General features: G+C 41.6%; 1 protein-coding gene across 3 annotated transcripts in view; it reads left to right on the top strand.

Annotated features, from left to right (window-relative positions):
* Positions 1 to 15,800, top strand: part of DYNC2I1 (dynein 2 intermediate chain 1) — a 510,705-nt gene that overhangs the window by 66,731 nt on the left and 428,174 nt on the right. For all 3 annotated transcript variants that reach the window (XM_085631946.1, XM_085631948.1, XM_085631947.1), the window contains exons 2-3: positions 366 to 419; positions 8,074 to 8,470. In XM_085631946.1, coding sequence (XP_085488072.1) covers positions 366 to 419; positions 8,074 to 8,470 — 451 coding nt within the window. The remainder of the gene's footprint in view (positions 1 to 365; positions 420 to 8,073; positions 8,471 to 15,800) is intronic.

Below are 15,800 nucleotides of genomic sequence, written 5' to 3'. Positions count from 1 at the left end.
CAGGGATGATCTCTAATGACGGTTCTTTATGCTTTCTGTCTGTTAAAACTTTAGCCTGCAGGAGCCCTAGCACTGTTTTTTTGATTATCTGCCTTATATGGCATAGAGACCGACCAATAAGTGGGCATTCCCCATGAAGCACTGAAAAAGAGGACATTTTCTGGCCTGTTCACTTCTCCTCTACCACTCCAGACAGATTTAATAAATTGAAGGTATTATTTGAATGTAACTATGCAACATTGTACTTAAGGTAAGGAGATGTCTCATTTGTGTGATCCTAAATGCACCTTTAAACTGTGAGCCTTTTACTAGGTTGACCTCCGTGTCCTATTATGTGTCTAAATTGTGGTCTTTTCTTTTTTCAGAAAAAATCCAAGGAAGATACATGGACAACAGAGGAGCTTAAAAAACATGTAATGGTAGGTTTTGCTTTTTTCTTTCACATTGACAATCAAAGGCTAGATTCAGCAGGTAAAAAGCATTTATTAATACTCTGTTGATGTCAGTGGGTTGGCTTGTACTTTCTTCACATTGCACTTACTCGGAGGGGTTATTTCTGAATCCTTTTCAAATCTTCTGCTGTATGATGTTATATAGAAAGTACAGCCTACTTCAACATTTGCTATACTGTAGGTTTCAGGTGCCAACAATTATTCTCTGTTGGGTTTTGAAGAGATTATTGGAGCTCGGGGTTTTGTTCCTGTTATTTCACACATACAAGATCCAGTATGAGCTTGGTCAGGGGATTAGAAACAAAAAAATGTATTACTGACAAAAGCACACTTTTTGTGGTGGAGGATTTTTTATTTGGGGGGCTAGATTAATGAACAAGTGTGGTAGAAATTTGAGCATTTATAGATGGCTTCAAGTAATAATTAGAAACATTGGAAAGTGATATACAGGACATCCTTGGGGTGATGAATAAACAGGATTTGGACTATATGTGAGATCCAGGAGGAAACTGGGACAGAGAGAAGCTTGGATGACAGATGGAATGATTTCTGAGAAAGGACAGTGAAATGGGAGGACACGCTGATGTTAGTGGGGGAAAATGTGACACTGAAAGCTGGAGGAAGATAGAAAACATGGGGCCTTGGATCAGACAACGTAGCTCTCGAATGAGATGAGAATTTCACTTCAAGATATGTAAGGAAAGGAAGAGTCAAACAACACACATAAGGTGCTGGAGAGCTGAAAAAAATAGGGGAATTAAGTGAACTCTTACACTGTTGCTAATATGAAGATAAGCTTATTGTAATTGAAGTCAGTTATTTGTGAAATATTGTGAAAGAATTAGAGACACCCAAGTAGGTCTATTGAAAACCACCCTAAGAATGGTTTGGAGACTTGCAGTGAGGGATGAGGCAGATGGGTAGAGGCCAAAAGGGGGAGACATAGTTTTGTTAAAGTTGAGTAAAAGAGTGCCTCCTTGTTTTTAGAAAGTAATTGCAGACACAAACTAAATGCAACACTATAGTGAACTTTAAGTATAGCTAAGTCCTGAAAAACAGATGTACGAGTATTAAGGCTGCGCCCAGAAACATAAAAGGGTACAGGCTAACAGTCAACATTATTATTGTGATGATGTTGCAGATGTATTTAATGTCTAATTCTCCGCGAGTTATATATTCTTATCTAACAATCCATTGTTTCATAAAATGCGTCTGTGTACCCAAGGTAATGATCATTACACATGACATTTCTCTAATACACATTGTACCATGTATGAGCTCAATTAAAGAAAATGCAACTAAATATTACTAGAAAAAAAGAAGTAGGGTGAAGGGAAGCACATCACATAAATTATAGAAGGGTGAAACTGTTAAAGGAAAGGTGGTGTAACCAGAGTAATTGAACTCAGACTGTGGAAAGTGCATTAGTACTGAATAAAGGTCATGATGGGGTGGTCCACTGGGAGTGGAGAGACAGTGTGATGAGAAAGGCCCCCACTTTGACCCATTTTTCTGTTCTGCTAAACATATGTTACTACCATCACAGAGCGAGTAGTAGAGGAAAGGTGGTTGAAAAGAACGCTTAACCCTTATCATGTACGATGGGCGCTTAAAAGCTTTACGAGAACAAACACAACTTTTTTCTGGAATACAAAAATGTATGTCTTAATGTTTAATAATGACCCTGAACTTATGCAGATGATGGTTGAGGCTAATTGTGAGTGAATGCATCTTTTAAACCATTTGCCAGAAACTCACGTAAATCGGTCCTCACTGCTCACACATCATAAGGTTGAAGTTTCCAGATTGATGGACTGCTTTAGGTTGCTCTCAATAAATCAGAAGGTGCCTGTCAGCAGAATCAAACCTTGAGCGATATGTTTTGCATTTGCCCTCAAGTGCAGTTCTGGTAAGCTGTATTTCATAATAAAAATATTAAGGGGTACAGAAAATTAAACTAAAGCCTATTTTTTATTTCACAACACTGTGGCTGGTACTGTCATGGCTAAGTATCCAAAGATTGAACAGCGAAGAAGACGCTTTCCCTGTGATAACAGACAGATTGTAAGAGCACAGTGCTGCCTATTGTGTAATGAAAGAATTTTGCTTGGAACCTTGGTACCAGCGAAAGCTGTGATTATACAGATTTTCATGGAGAGACACGCTAATAGCCTTCAAGAGGAGGAGCATTTTTATAAGAAATGCCGAACAGCGTAACATAGATCATTCTCAGCATTTGATGAATTCGCATATAAAGAAGATAATAGGTATGGTAGCTGGTGAATGATCACAAAACCCAAAACTACATATGATGTACTATATTTACAGTAGGGTAAGGGCTAGGCGGTTGTCAACCATTGTTATTTTCTTGAAGTAGGCTGTGTGCTTTAGAATAGGCTTAAATTCAGCCTTGAATGTTTGAAGAAAGGAGTTTACACATAGAGCTGCAACCATTTAATGCTTGTTGAGCATGGTGTCTTTGTTTTGGCTTTATGCAGGTGCCGAAAAGAAGATTAGATTACGTCCGCAGCAATTTGCAGCTTAGTTAGGCAAACTGACTGAGAGCTGGAAAGACGTGCAACACCAGATCGCGTAATTCATCCGACTGGCCTAAATCCTCTAAATCTAATGTTAGAAATAATCCACTACCTTCATGACTCTTGACACAATTAAGGCCACCACCTGATTCATAAGGACTTCCACTTGACTGAGACGCCCTTCGCGCTCGCAGATATTCGTGAAAATCTGCGTTTGGGCTGTTTACCCATACCCATTGTCCTGAGGAAGACCCGCCGTGACGCTTATTAAATTTTGCGCAGTACACGGGGTCGAAACTAAAATTAAAAGTTCAATTTTATCCCTGAGGGTGTGGTCAACATGTTTCTGCCTTTATGAGTGGTAATCAGGCTTTCATCAGGACCTAGAGTGTGATGTTGAATTTTAGTTCTTTATCCCTCACTTTATTTATTTTACTCATGTCTGATTGGCAAAACTAATAAAGTATTTTTTTGACACAATCTGGACATTTTTAAGTTTCACTACTCACACTTCACGTAACATCAATTGAAGCTCCGCAGTAAACTGGCGTCGCAGCACACTAGGGTGGCATTCGGCCACTCCTGGTGGGGCCCAATGATGAAGCATGTCACCAACCAGGTTGGTGAGTGAGGGCTTTTCTAAAAAACCTAGCCGGTTTTCCTTTACAGTAGATTATTACTGTGATTGTTTACATGCTTGCTCTTCTTCATCTGTTTCTTTTTCCCAATTTTGGCACACTCCTTTGTTGATTGGTTGATTTAATTCGAGGGGAGTAGGAGTGTTCCTGCTTTGTTCCCTTCCTCTCCTGTTGATTTCAGTATGAGTAGAAACAAATAGCGCCAGCCAGGGCTATCTGCTCGCTCTTGACAGGGTCAAATCCAAAGGTTTAGGCTGACCATAATGATTTGCCGGTCGTATACATGGGCCAGCCATGACCCACTGAACACTGCCTTGGATGTGTCGATGTCCAGGGCGTTGCGGGGAGCAAACAAGGCGATGCATCATCGTCGATCTTGCCGATGAAAGCAATGCATCGGCTCCGAGCTGCACACTTTTCAGGTTGCGAAGAACATTGGGGAAATGTGTCATCATCGAACCGCTGGGCTGTAATCGATGAAAGAAGCAGGAAGTGATGCTTTGATGCCAAGCTGCGCAAAGTAGGAGTCGAAACTGGAGATGATGCATTGTGCAGTTGGTGATGTGGCGTCCACGGTCTGTGCAGCAGCAGTGTTGCTTCGGAGTCAAGGGAAATCCGCCTGTTTTGACTGACACAATGTCAACTTTTTTTTTTTTAAAGATGCAGCACTTTAAACTCACTTCCAAGGGCCCAGGAGTGAATTGGCACCACTTGACAAGGCAGGACTTACAGCAGACAAAGATGCTGTTTGCAGGTTACAGAGAGAAGTCTTTGATATCCCTGAGACTTAAAACAGGAGGAAAGCCAACAAGCCCTTGGAGATACTTAGGCTCTGGGATGTAGAGAGCAGGTTAAGTCCTTCTCACTCCCAATGCAAAAGGTTAGCAGGCCAACACAACAAAGCACAACAAAGCAGTTGAGCAAAGTGGCAGTCCCACCAACAACACAGCAGTCCTGCCTCCTTGGAGAATGCCCCCAGTGTCAGAAGTGTTCTGGGTTGGTGGCGTCAGAAGTCCAGTACTTATACCCTTTTGGGCCTTTTAAGTGGAAGAGACTTTAAAGAGATGCTTTTGAAGTCCACAAGTCCCTTTCTTTCCTGCTATGGCTCCAGACCACTACAGGGGGGTATGCAGCCCTTTGTGTGGGGACAGGACATAGCCCTTTCAGGTGTGTCAGCTCCTCCCTCCCATTTTGCCCAGGATGACCCATCAGGATGTGGATGTCCCATCAGTTAGACCTAAGCTCCCTTTGTGTGTCTCTCTCTAGAGGAAATGCACAAAGCCAGCTGTCACCCACCCCAGGTGTGTATTCCAGAGACAGGCAGAAGGCATCAAATGGTTACAGTGAGACAATAGCAAACACAAGGAGATGATGGACGGAGCGCTGAAACTTTTCAGACACTCACCCCCAGTCACAGATCTGGGTTGAATCCATCATCGTTTTTTAGCTCACTTCGCCACAGTGAGAAAATGCCAACTTTCTAAAAGTGAAATTTCGAGAATTGCAATTTAAAATCCAACTTCATCATAAGTTGTGTTTTTAAATTGTAAATCCAGAGACACCAAAGTCGGGGTCCCATTTCTTCTCAACTGGAAATTACACTTATAAAATGTAATAAGGCAATCCCAATGTTATCCTATCAGAGAGATGGGCCTTGCAGTAGTGAGGAACGAATGTATGAGTATTTCACTACCAGGACATGTAAAACTTGAAAATAAAAGTCCTACTTTTTATATACGCTGCTCTCTGCCCAGGGGCTGCCCAGGGCCTACCTTAGGGGTGACCTATATGTATTAAAAAGGAAGGTTTGGGCCTGGCAAGTAGGTTAACTTGCCAGGTCAACATGGCAGTTTACAACTGCAGACCCAGGCTCTGAAGTGGCAGGCCCAAGTCCTGTTTAAAAGGCTACTTAAGTGGGTGTTCAGTGCTGCAGGCCCTCTAGTAATATTTAATTTACAGGCCCTTGGCACGTGTAGTGCACTTTACTAGGGATTTATATGTAAATTAATTATGCCAATTGTGCCTGAGCCAACATTACCATGTTTGACGTATAGAGCACATGCACTTTAGAACTGGTTAGCGATGATAAACACTCTACCCGTGGAAATAAGAACAGAACCAGTTGAAATGACCTTTCGCAGAAGACTAAAGACCTGGCTCTTTCCACCTGCCAGCCTCTAGACCTTCCCGCAACCTTTTGTCTACAGGTGAGAGGCAGAGCTCTGTCTCTCCCTGTCTCTATCCCTCACGGTTCGGATCTCTGTTTGGCTACTAGCGCGGGGACACACCGGTGGTGTAATTAGGCGCTCTAAAAATGGCAAATAATAATAATAATAACAACAATAAAGTGCCCAGATTCCCGATTCCTGAAGTCAGCGAAAATAAAGGCAGCAACAACAGTAAAAACAGTAGGTCTGAAGGCAAAAAGTCAGGGGAAACCATGCCAAGGATGCCAGGTTCAACAGTAGACAAGTCATATGACCTCTCTACCTCACAATTTAAACCTACCTTTTTGAAGGCTTGCATTTCTGCAGCCTTTCTGAGGTCAATTAAATGTCAATTCTTCAAATCCCAATTTGCTAAACCAAAACTCAACACACACTAAGCAAAACATCTGCTTCTTGGAAACATGATGATGCCTGTTTTAGGAGGTGTCCAACCTCAATACTCTAAAGGCAGCTCTCGCCAAATGCTAGATAGCAACGTTTGTCTTTCATTAAAATAAATCTTCATGTCCTCTAGAATTTTCAAAGCCATCAACCAACTGCATTATTGTTGAAAAATCCCTTATCTTGGCTGTGTAAGAACTACTGCCCACATATCTTAAGAACTTCGCTCCAATCTAAAAAACTTGTTCTTGGACAAGGTACTTAACAAACAATTCTTGTGGATTGTACCACTGTGGTAAAAGGTGTTTGTCTATTGATTTTAAACTTTAATTTTCATCAGGTAAAAAGCATATGAAAATGGCCCATTTATGCACTGCCCCAGTTTGTATCCCAGTATCCTTATGCTGCATCTGAGGAGATTGCTCTGTGGAGAAAACATGCTATCCCACTCTCAAGCAAATTACTTTCAAGCCTTTCTTCATAACACTAGTCCTAAAGAGGCTTTCAATGAACTCAGTCACAACTGGGACCTTTTGAAGAGTTGGAAGGGCTATTGCAGAGTAAAATTCAGTGCTTTTAATCAGGTTATGTTTCTTTGCCACAATGTTCTGATTAGTTTGCCATCTGCAGTGGCTGACACAGCTTACTCTTTACAGACACTATGCATTCCTCACTAAATATGCTACAAAATATATGTTCATCTGAGCATAATGACATAGACCAGCTCTGTGACTAAAATGCTTTCTTTTTACTTCACCAGCTCAAACGGCTCCTCCCATTCAACCCTAAATACCTGCACCCCTCTGTGGTTGGTTCTCTCAATTCAAAACTGACAACGTTTTCTATATTGATCTACCAGAATACCTATTGACCAGAATGCAGTGTCTTTAAAATGTAGTTGCTAGATGGATTACTATGGATCTCTGCCTTCCCATCCCAGAGCCTCCATTGGCTACCTGCCTGAACTAGAGTTTGTCTCCCTCCCCTAAAAGTTCCTGGTCAGTCTCGCATTCACATACCTTTCCATAAAGATGATCCCACTAACACCTGCTCCTCCTTGCGTTCCTCCAATGACCTGTTCCTGTCTTTTTCCATCTCAGATTTTGCTAGAAGAATAGTTTATTACTTATTTATTTATTTATTTATTTATTTTAGGGGTTTTATATAGCGCTGGCTGGACGCAAAGGTATCAGAGGGCTTTGTTGCGTTGATGCTATGTAAACTGTTTACCCTTCTCATAATAGTTCTGACTGAGAATCAGAAAGATTCACAAAGAGTGTGAAAATGTATCATATACTGGAAAATATGTTCCTCTGTTTTGCCTATTTCTGTTATGGTTGTGCTTGGAGACTGTTAGCTTTGAAGTATGTGTGCTATGAGTTTTCACAAACAAGTAGATAAATGAACTGTTTTGACTTGTATTAACCCTTATTCTTCTTGACCTCCTTACTTAAACCCGTTACGCTACCATGGCCAGCTCAACCGCGGTCATGCTGTTATATATGATTAATGAGAAACTAAGTGTGTGAGGTATCCAAGAAATGCCAGCTGAATTTGGGATTGGATGTTTGTTTATTACAATGAATGTCAGAGTATCATTCCATTGATAAGGCACATTTTAGATTTTGACTCTATATGCAAGTAACTTAGTGGCAGAAATAACTCATTATGTTGGCACTTGAAAAGATCCTAATGAGCGTAAGTGGCAATTCGAGCTGCAAAACTGGCCCAGAATTTGTATATAGTAAAGGCTGAGAACAGACGCCACTCAGATAACAAATGAATTATATACTGCTTTAACACTCATTTATTTTCATTTTTGCATACATTTGTATAGGCTGGAAAATCAAATGCTCATCTTGAAGACAAGAGGTTGAAAGAAAGAAGACATGGCCGGGAAGGCAGTTCTAGCAGGAAAAAAGCTGACCGAGATAAGAGAGAAGAAAAAGTTATTCATAAAACTACTGACAGTGACAATGAGAGACAAAGAGAGAAATATAAAGAGAAGGATAAGGATGGTCAAAGAGAGAGAGATAGAAGAAAGGAAAAAGATGGGGAAAGGGTGAGAGACCTCAATCGAGAAAAAGGTCCAGCGCAGGAGAAACAAATGGAGAATGAAGCAGAAAAGAAATCAAAGCAAAGGGATATGTATGCAGAGTATGAACACAGTGCAAAGATTTATGGCTACAGAGATGAAGAAGTACTTCGTTCAAGACAAATCAGGGAAGCATCAGGTACAGTAAAGCCTACTACATTCACCAAAATATGTTACTAAGACCTGGCAGTATTTACTAAGATTTTCCATCAGTTCCCATGTAAGGTAACAGTTACCATAGAGTTTCATCAACATCATCAAAAAATTGTCAGCAATGAGCAGTATGGCATGCTTCAAAACCCTTGTTTTTGAAATGCAGGTATCTCGGAAAAAAGAGAATTCTGTTGGATAAGGTGAGAGATTACACTCCTTTGTAGACTTTTGTGTCTCCATGACAAAATAGACATTAGATTTTGTTGACCTTCTTGACTTTTATAAAACAACTCTCCCCCATTTAACCTATCAAATACATGATGTTAATGACTACCGAAACATGTTTGCCTAGAGTTTTCATGAAAATGATAAAGTGCCTAGTGTTTAGTTTCATATTTTCTCATTGCATTCATGCGTGTCTTGCATCCTGTCCTTTTAAGACTCCTGGATCTTTGAAGGGACAGTTTTTTTTGTTTAGTTTTACTCTTATGATTTTATAATCTGAGCCCATCAGGCTACATATATCTACATTACTTAGATGTGTAGGCAGCAGTTTGTGTTACAGAGGTTGTAATGTAGGTTTGGGAAGGGTGTTTTTTGAACTACAAAGAAACAGAATTCAGAAAATATTACATGCAATAGGCTTTTGAAGGGCACTCTGCAACATACGGACCTTTTGGACTCTTTTCCCTTTCTACTGATTCATGAAGTTATGTATTGATATAAGTGCTCATTGTGTGTTGTGTAGGAATGATACAATATGATAATGTGTGTTGGAACGGGAATATCTCATTGTCTCCTGCATGGTATACAGGTGTGTACCCGCGCCCTGAGAGCACATTTGCACATGAAACTGGTTTCCTGACATTTTTTTTTGCCCTCCCTTTACACTAATTTAGCTTGTGCACAGAGGCCTAGACCTGTCCCTGGGAATGCGAGGTCCAGAATCTATTTCTTTGACCTGAAGAGTCGCACCAGGTATGCCCTCATAGTGGGTCCACACCCTTCGTAAGTCACACAAAGAGGTGGTGGCAGCATACATTTTTTTTGTAAGTCTTTCGTATGACCAGACCATTTCTGTGTGAGGTCTACTGACCGCACCAGTATAAAGTTTGGCTTTAGTCGGAACACAGACTGTGTGTTGACATTCCATTTTGTGTGTGTGTGTGTGTGTGTGTTGAGTGCATGTATTTGCAGGGAATGTGTAGCACATGGTTGTTTGTAAGTCTCTGTGAGTGGTGAGTGTCTGAGTACTAGGACAAGTGGGATCCATTTTTGATATCCTCTTGTCTAGCAATGCACAAAGATGAAGGGCAGAGACAGTTTCCCCAGAGAATTGACGTTTATTGACTGCATTCCAGTTGCTGGATTGTGGAGACCCTGGCACTGAAATGTGGAAGGGTGGAGCAGGGCTACACTTATAAATTAATTAATTCAATGAGACCCTTGTTAGTAAAGGGATACTGTTTTGTTTTTCATGGAGCACTGCACTTTGAAAGATAATAGGGCTGAGGTCTGGGGCTGCAGTTGCCGTTCAAAGAGAGATGGTGTTTTGGCAGGGCCAGCCCCTTAGCCTGTCCTTTATTAGTGCTTCAGGAAGGCCGATGACAGCTAGGTTCAGAGATTTCACAGTCAATTGTGCCCTTGTTTTGGATACTCCTACTTGGAACCAGCATCAGTGCCACCCGCTATGAGAACCATCACTTTGCAGATAGACTCTGTGTGAGGAGCAGCCAGAAAACATTTTCAAGAGAACCAACCCAAAGCTGTTCTGGAGCTTTAGACAGTGGATCCCCATCCCCTGTCTAGAACATTAGATTAAAAAAAAGACTGAACCAAGCAACCCTACTTTGTTTCAGTTTCACGTTCTTCTTGTCCAAGGATGGGAGTGCCACACAGAGTACTCATAGGTCTGCTGTGTGACCAGGGCTGGTGTCTACATGATAGCAAGTCTCCCAGAGGCCAGGGGACATTACCTGAAGTCTCCAACTTGTGCATAAATCTCAGGTGCTGCCTAGAGCCTAGAATGAGGGACTCAAAGAGGAGAAGCATGGAAACACCCAAAAGTATCTGCAGCCCTCAGGGAGTTAAGCCATTGTTGATCCGAATAGGGAGGGTTCCCCAATCCACCAGTATATTTCCAAACTGCATGAAGATGTTGATAAACTAGAAGTCATCATGCTGCTCAGCTATTCTGTTTCAGGCCGCCAAAGATCTGGTGCTGCTTCACCTGTGTGGAGCTTCTTCATCGGCCTGGAGGCTGCAACTGCTGAAGATGAGCGAAAGACTACATCAGCTCCCTGGACCAGTAACAAGCATCCTGGGACCTGTTTCGGGGTAACACCCCTCATTGGCCAGGCTAGCTTGAATCTGGCGGTGTAGCGTGCAGGGAACCCACGTCTGAGCATACCCTTCTCACTTAGGGCGACAAATGGCAAAAGAGTAGATGATGGACAGAATGCTGAATTAATCAAACATTCACCCCTAGTCAAAGATCTGGGTTGAATCCATCGTTTTTTGGGATGCCCGCCTCACCAGTTTAGACCCAGCCATATGCAAATCAGTCTTGATCATGTTCCCCGGGAGAACAGTCCAGCCTGAACTACCAGGCCAGGTCCTCTCTGTACCAGAAACAAGCATCCTGGGACTGGTTTCGGGTAACACCCCTCATCAGCCAGACTAGCTTGAATCTGGTGGCGTTTCGAGCATGGGTCCCACGTCTGGGCATACCCTTCCCAATTATGGCTACAAATGCAAAAAGAATAGATGATGGACGAAAGATAAATTAATGAAACATTCACCCCCAGTCACAGATCTGAGTTAAATCCATCATTCTTTTGCTCACCATGCCACCCCAGTTTAGACCCAGCCATATGCAAATCAGTCTTGACCCTGTTCCTCACGGATATAGTCCAGCCCGAACTGCCAAGCCAGGTCCTCCCTGGACTGGAAACAAGCATCCTGGGACCTCATTGGGTGAGCAAAAGAACAATGGATTGAACCCTGATCTCTTGACTTGGGGTGAATGTTTGATTTGCTCTGCATCTTTTGCTTTCTCACCCTAGGTGCATTGGGTATGCCCAGACATGGGTCCCGGGCTCACTGTCACTGGATTCAAGCTAGCCTGGCTGATGAGGAATGATGCCCAGAAACCGGTCCAAGGATGCTTGTCTCCAGTCCAAGGAGGGCCAGGCTTGGCAGTTCGGGCTGGACTGTTCCCATGAGGAACAGGGTCAAGACTGATTTGTAAATGGCTGGGTACAAACCAAGGTGGCATGGTGAGCAAAAGAACAATGAAGTTAACCCAGATGCCTTGCCTGAGGATCAATGTTTGATTTGCTTTGCATTCTGTCCATCATCTGTGTGTCTTTTGCTCTAGATTTATGTGGTCCTATGGTAAAACTAGGAGAACAATTCCATTTTTGCCTCTGCTCAGGGAGAGTGGGTATTGGGCTTTCCCAAATGTTAAATTCTACCTGTTGGCCGCTGTTCTTCAGCATATGAGAACTCTCATGGGAAACAACGATGAAATGTATGAGTTGATACAGGGTGTACTTTCAATTTATGAGGTATTAATGGGACCTGTGGCTAAAGGATGTCTGGTACTGTTGGTGGAACTCAGCTACTACAAAAAAGTTTGTTTAGGGTGCTGGGGGTGGCTTATAAAAACTGGGTGGTCGTCCGAAAGAAAGTAGGCTTAAAGAGTTTGAACTGGTATACTCCAGTACAGAGAAACCCTTTATTGCCAGAGATATTCCAGGATACATGCCTGTTAAGATGGGAGGGGCACGGTTTGTCAAAACATGTTTTTTACCCAGGATCAGAAACTGGCATAATTCAAGGAGCTTCAGGTAGGTTTGATCGGATTTATAGGGATTTTTTTGACTGGTGGTGAGATTCGAAAGGGTTCCACTTTTGGGGTTGCTGTTAGGGGAGGGGGAATATTCTATAAGTTCCATGAATGCTAAGTTGTCTGATGTTGTGTCGGATGATTTAGAGAAACATAATATCAAATGGCAGCAAAGATTTAAATTTGACAATCTTAGTTTTTACAAATCTTTGGAACTAAGTCGCACTCTACTTTGTTTCTACAGGGCAACAGGCACAACATTACAAAACAATGTTGATTTATATTTTAATCCAGCTAAGATTGCAAAGTGTGGGGGTGTACGGATGGGTTTAAATGTCCTCGATGCCGGGCCCCCTCAACGGATTTGATTCCTATGTTTTGCACATGCCCACCGTTAGATATACTTAGGTCACAGATCTCCAAATTTTTGGGAGATATACTTAATACTAGTTTGGTTTTAACTCCTCTCGAATTACGCCATTAGGGGTAGATGGGACTTTGGATTTTTCTGCGAGATAGCCCTTAATATTTATTGCGATGGCCGTATGTTGACTCTATATTGCCTCCTCATGGCTGGATCCACAGGCATCATCCTTTCAACAGTGGCAAGGAAGATTTTTCCTAATGTTTAATCTAGAGATGGTCTTATAGGAAAACAAAGGAAAGAGAGCCAGTCTGAAGGGGAGCAAGATCTGGGGGGCCTCTGGTAGAATGGTTACGCTCTCGGCAGAAGGCAGTTTATCAAATGGGTGATCAATTGAAGGGTTCTGAAGCTTTGCTGTTGGGAGGCTTTTAAAGGAGGTATTGGTCCAGGTAAATGTACTTTATTGTTATCGCATTAGCACTTTCTTCAGTAGCAGGAGTACACCAATATGAATTTTGCATATCCTCTGTCTTTTATCTATATTGTGGCTTTTTATGATGATGAAGTATTATTGATTGTAACATCTTTTATCACAGTGTCTGTTTTTCTCTTTTCTCTGTAAAACCTTCCCTGATTTTGTAAGTATGAAATATTTAAAAGCATCAATTAAAATATTTAAAAAGAAGGGAGGAGAAGGTGCTATAGAGGGTAATTACACTTCTTGGAGCTCGTGGGTGAGATCGCAGCGCTTTAATTGAACCATCTTTGGACTGTGTAACCTGGGCTGGACAATATGTTATTGTGTCTGTTGTTTATCGGTTGAGTTTCTGAGGTCTTGCCACCCTTCACCTCTCTGAGAAGGCTTTGACTGCTAACCCTTGTTTACTTGATTGTGTGAAAAGGCTGTACTTGGCTGAGTTAAAATAAGATGAAACCCAGTACTACACCAGTAGCAAATGAACTCACCACAATGGTTTTGGCACAGTAGCCCATGTCTGCCCTGTGGCCTTGTGAACAATCTGACAGTGCATTGCTGGTTGTAACGGTGAAAATAAGCAAAAACATCCCTTCCGGGGAGGGAGAGGCTGATAAAACCACACCACAGATTTTTGTGGGTTAAAGAGTGGTACACTTGAAATTATGTTTTCTATTTTCTGTGACAGAATTCAGCAGTAGCCAAGGTAAGCATTTTTTTTATATACCTCAGGTTTACTTAACTTGATTCCGGATTATCAGGGTGGGGTTAAGTGCTGTCTGTGGCTATCAATATAGTAAGTCTTCTATCCTGGTCTGTACAAGCCATGTCCTGGCCTGTAATTGCAGCTGTGCTCTTGACCACCATAAGGAAATGGGATTTGCCGTGAGAGGTCCGTCCTCCTTATGTGGGTCAAAAACACAACGAGACTGCCTAGTACAGGACCTCTGTGCTCTGCAGGTCCTAGAAAATATCAAACCTCATTTTGCCATCAGTCCCCCATATAACCTTTAGCAGACCTTTGGTAACTTTAGCAGGCTCGCAAACTGTTAATCACCCTTAAAATGTGGGTAATTTGAAGGTTAAACCAAATTTGAGCACTTAATAGTACTCAAAGACAACATCTTCAAATAGTGAATACATTCTCTCACAGCCTCTTTTGGGCTTTACCATCTATTCCATAAGTTCCAAAGTGAATCAGTGCCATATGTGTATCGCAATCTGGCATATACTATACAAGAGAATTTTTCATGTTTCTCTGGCACACCAAATCAAGCTGCTTGCCAAGTTGGATATTCTTTTCCAGATGCATTAGACACTACTTTCTTGTAACCTACTGTTAACCAGCTTGTTAAACCTTTGACAACTGAATTCTTTACCCAACCATGTGACATTCTTTAGGGACACTAGAACATTTTCCTTTTACAGTAGTTATTCTTCAAGGAGGATCATCTTGTTAGTTCATCTGTTGGTTGATCCCTTATTTGTTATATTTTTGTGAGGTGTTTAATATTGAGTGGACTTTCCACTGATCAGCAGCGGACCATTAAAAAGTAAACTTTTATTGTAGAAGGATTTTCTCATACAAGAGGTGTTTTACATAGAAAGTATGGTGCTTGGGGTGAATTTTAAACAAGATCACCGAAATCATTAAGATGTGAGCTGAAAAGAGGGGAGAACGTTTGATTGCGGCATTACCCTGAATAGTATGTTTTCCATTTTTTACATTACACATATTTACACTTTGAGGTATTGAGAGTTCAAGTGATTTGTTCATACCATACATGTTTGGTCAAGTGCCAGAGGCGGAATTAAATCTGTGTCGAAAGGTTCCACTATATAATTCAGCCAGTAGCTCTTAATTTTCCTTGATGCATTATTCTTTGCCCCTTTCCTATTACATTGAGCAAAATACGTTTTTAGTACTGTAATATGCATATTTCTTGGTTAGCGCCAAACCTCAGTTCTTGCTAGGCTACAGATGTGCACAATACAATTATCTTCTAAACCTTTGATAAAGACCGACAAGGTGTTTAAAATGCCTCTGCCTGCTTGTTGGTCTTCTGACTGCACACTGAGAGTGCAGTTACTTTCTTTCTGGATTTTTGGGAAAATGTTCACTTAATGTTGCTTCTGCGGATCTGACTATGATAGAGCACTGGTTATTGCTACACAAGTTTCCCCTTGCTTCGAACACTGGTGAACCATTGGTATTTTGGGCTTTGTTATACGCTGTCCGAGTTTATTTTTTAATTATGGAAGAGACCGACTGAGTGCTTGCTTATCCTTGAAGCTGAAAGGACTGTGTGATGCTACTTTAACAGAAGCGATAATTTCAGACAAGGCAGTTTTTGTAAATAATGGCTACAGGGTGCAAAAGAACCGTTACTTTATTTCAGTAGTTTTTATTAATTTTTCAGGTTCAGAAAAGTACATATGCCACAAGACTTACTCCTGAGAATTCATCGTATGCCATAGTTTCTTCCCCATACAGTTCCTCATGACCTGTGAATTTGGAGTGTTATATGTGCTTCCTGTGAATTTGACCTCACTCAACACGCATGGACCAATAAGAGTTTGAAGTTTGTCCATTCTGAAAGAATTCAGTTGAACCCATACTGGTCATA

This window comes from Triturus cristatus, chromosome 10 (genome assembly GCF_964204655.1).
Source record: "Triturus cristatus chromosome 10, aTriCri1.1, whole genome shotgun sequence".
Lineage (NCBI taxonomy): Eukaryota > Metazoa > Chordata > Amphibia > Caudata > Salamandridae > Triturus > Triturus cristatus.
The sequence above is the reverse complement of the archived record's forward strand: the minus strand, read 5'-3'. Positions and strand labels throughout refer to the sequence as shown.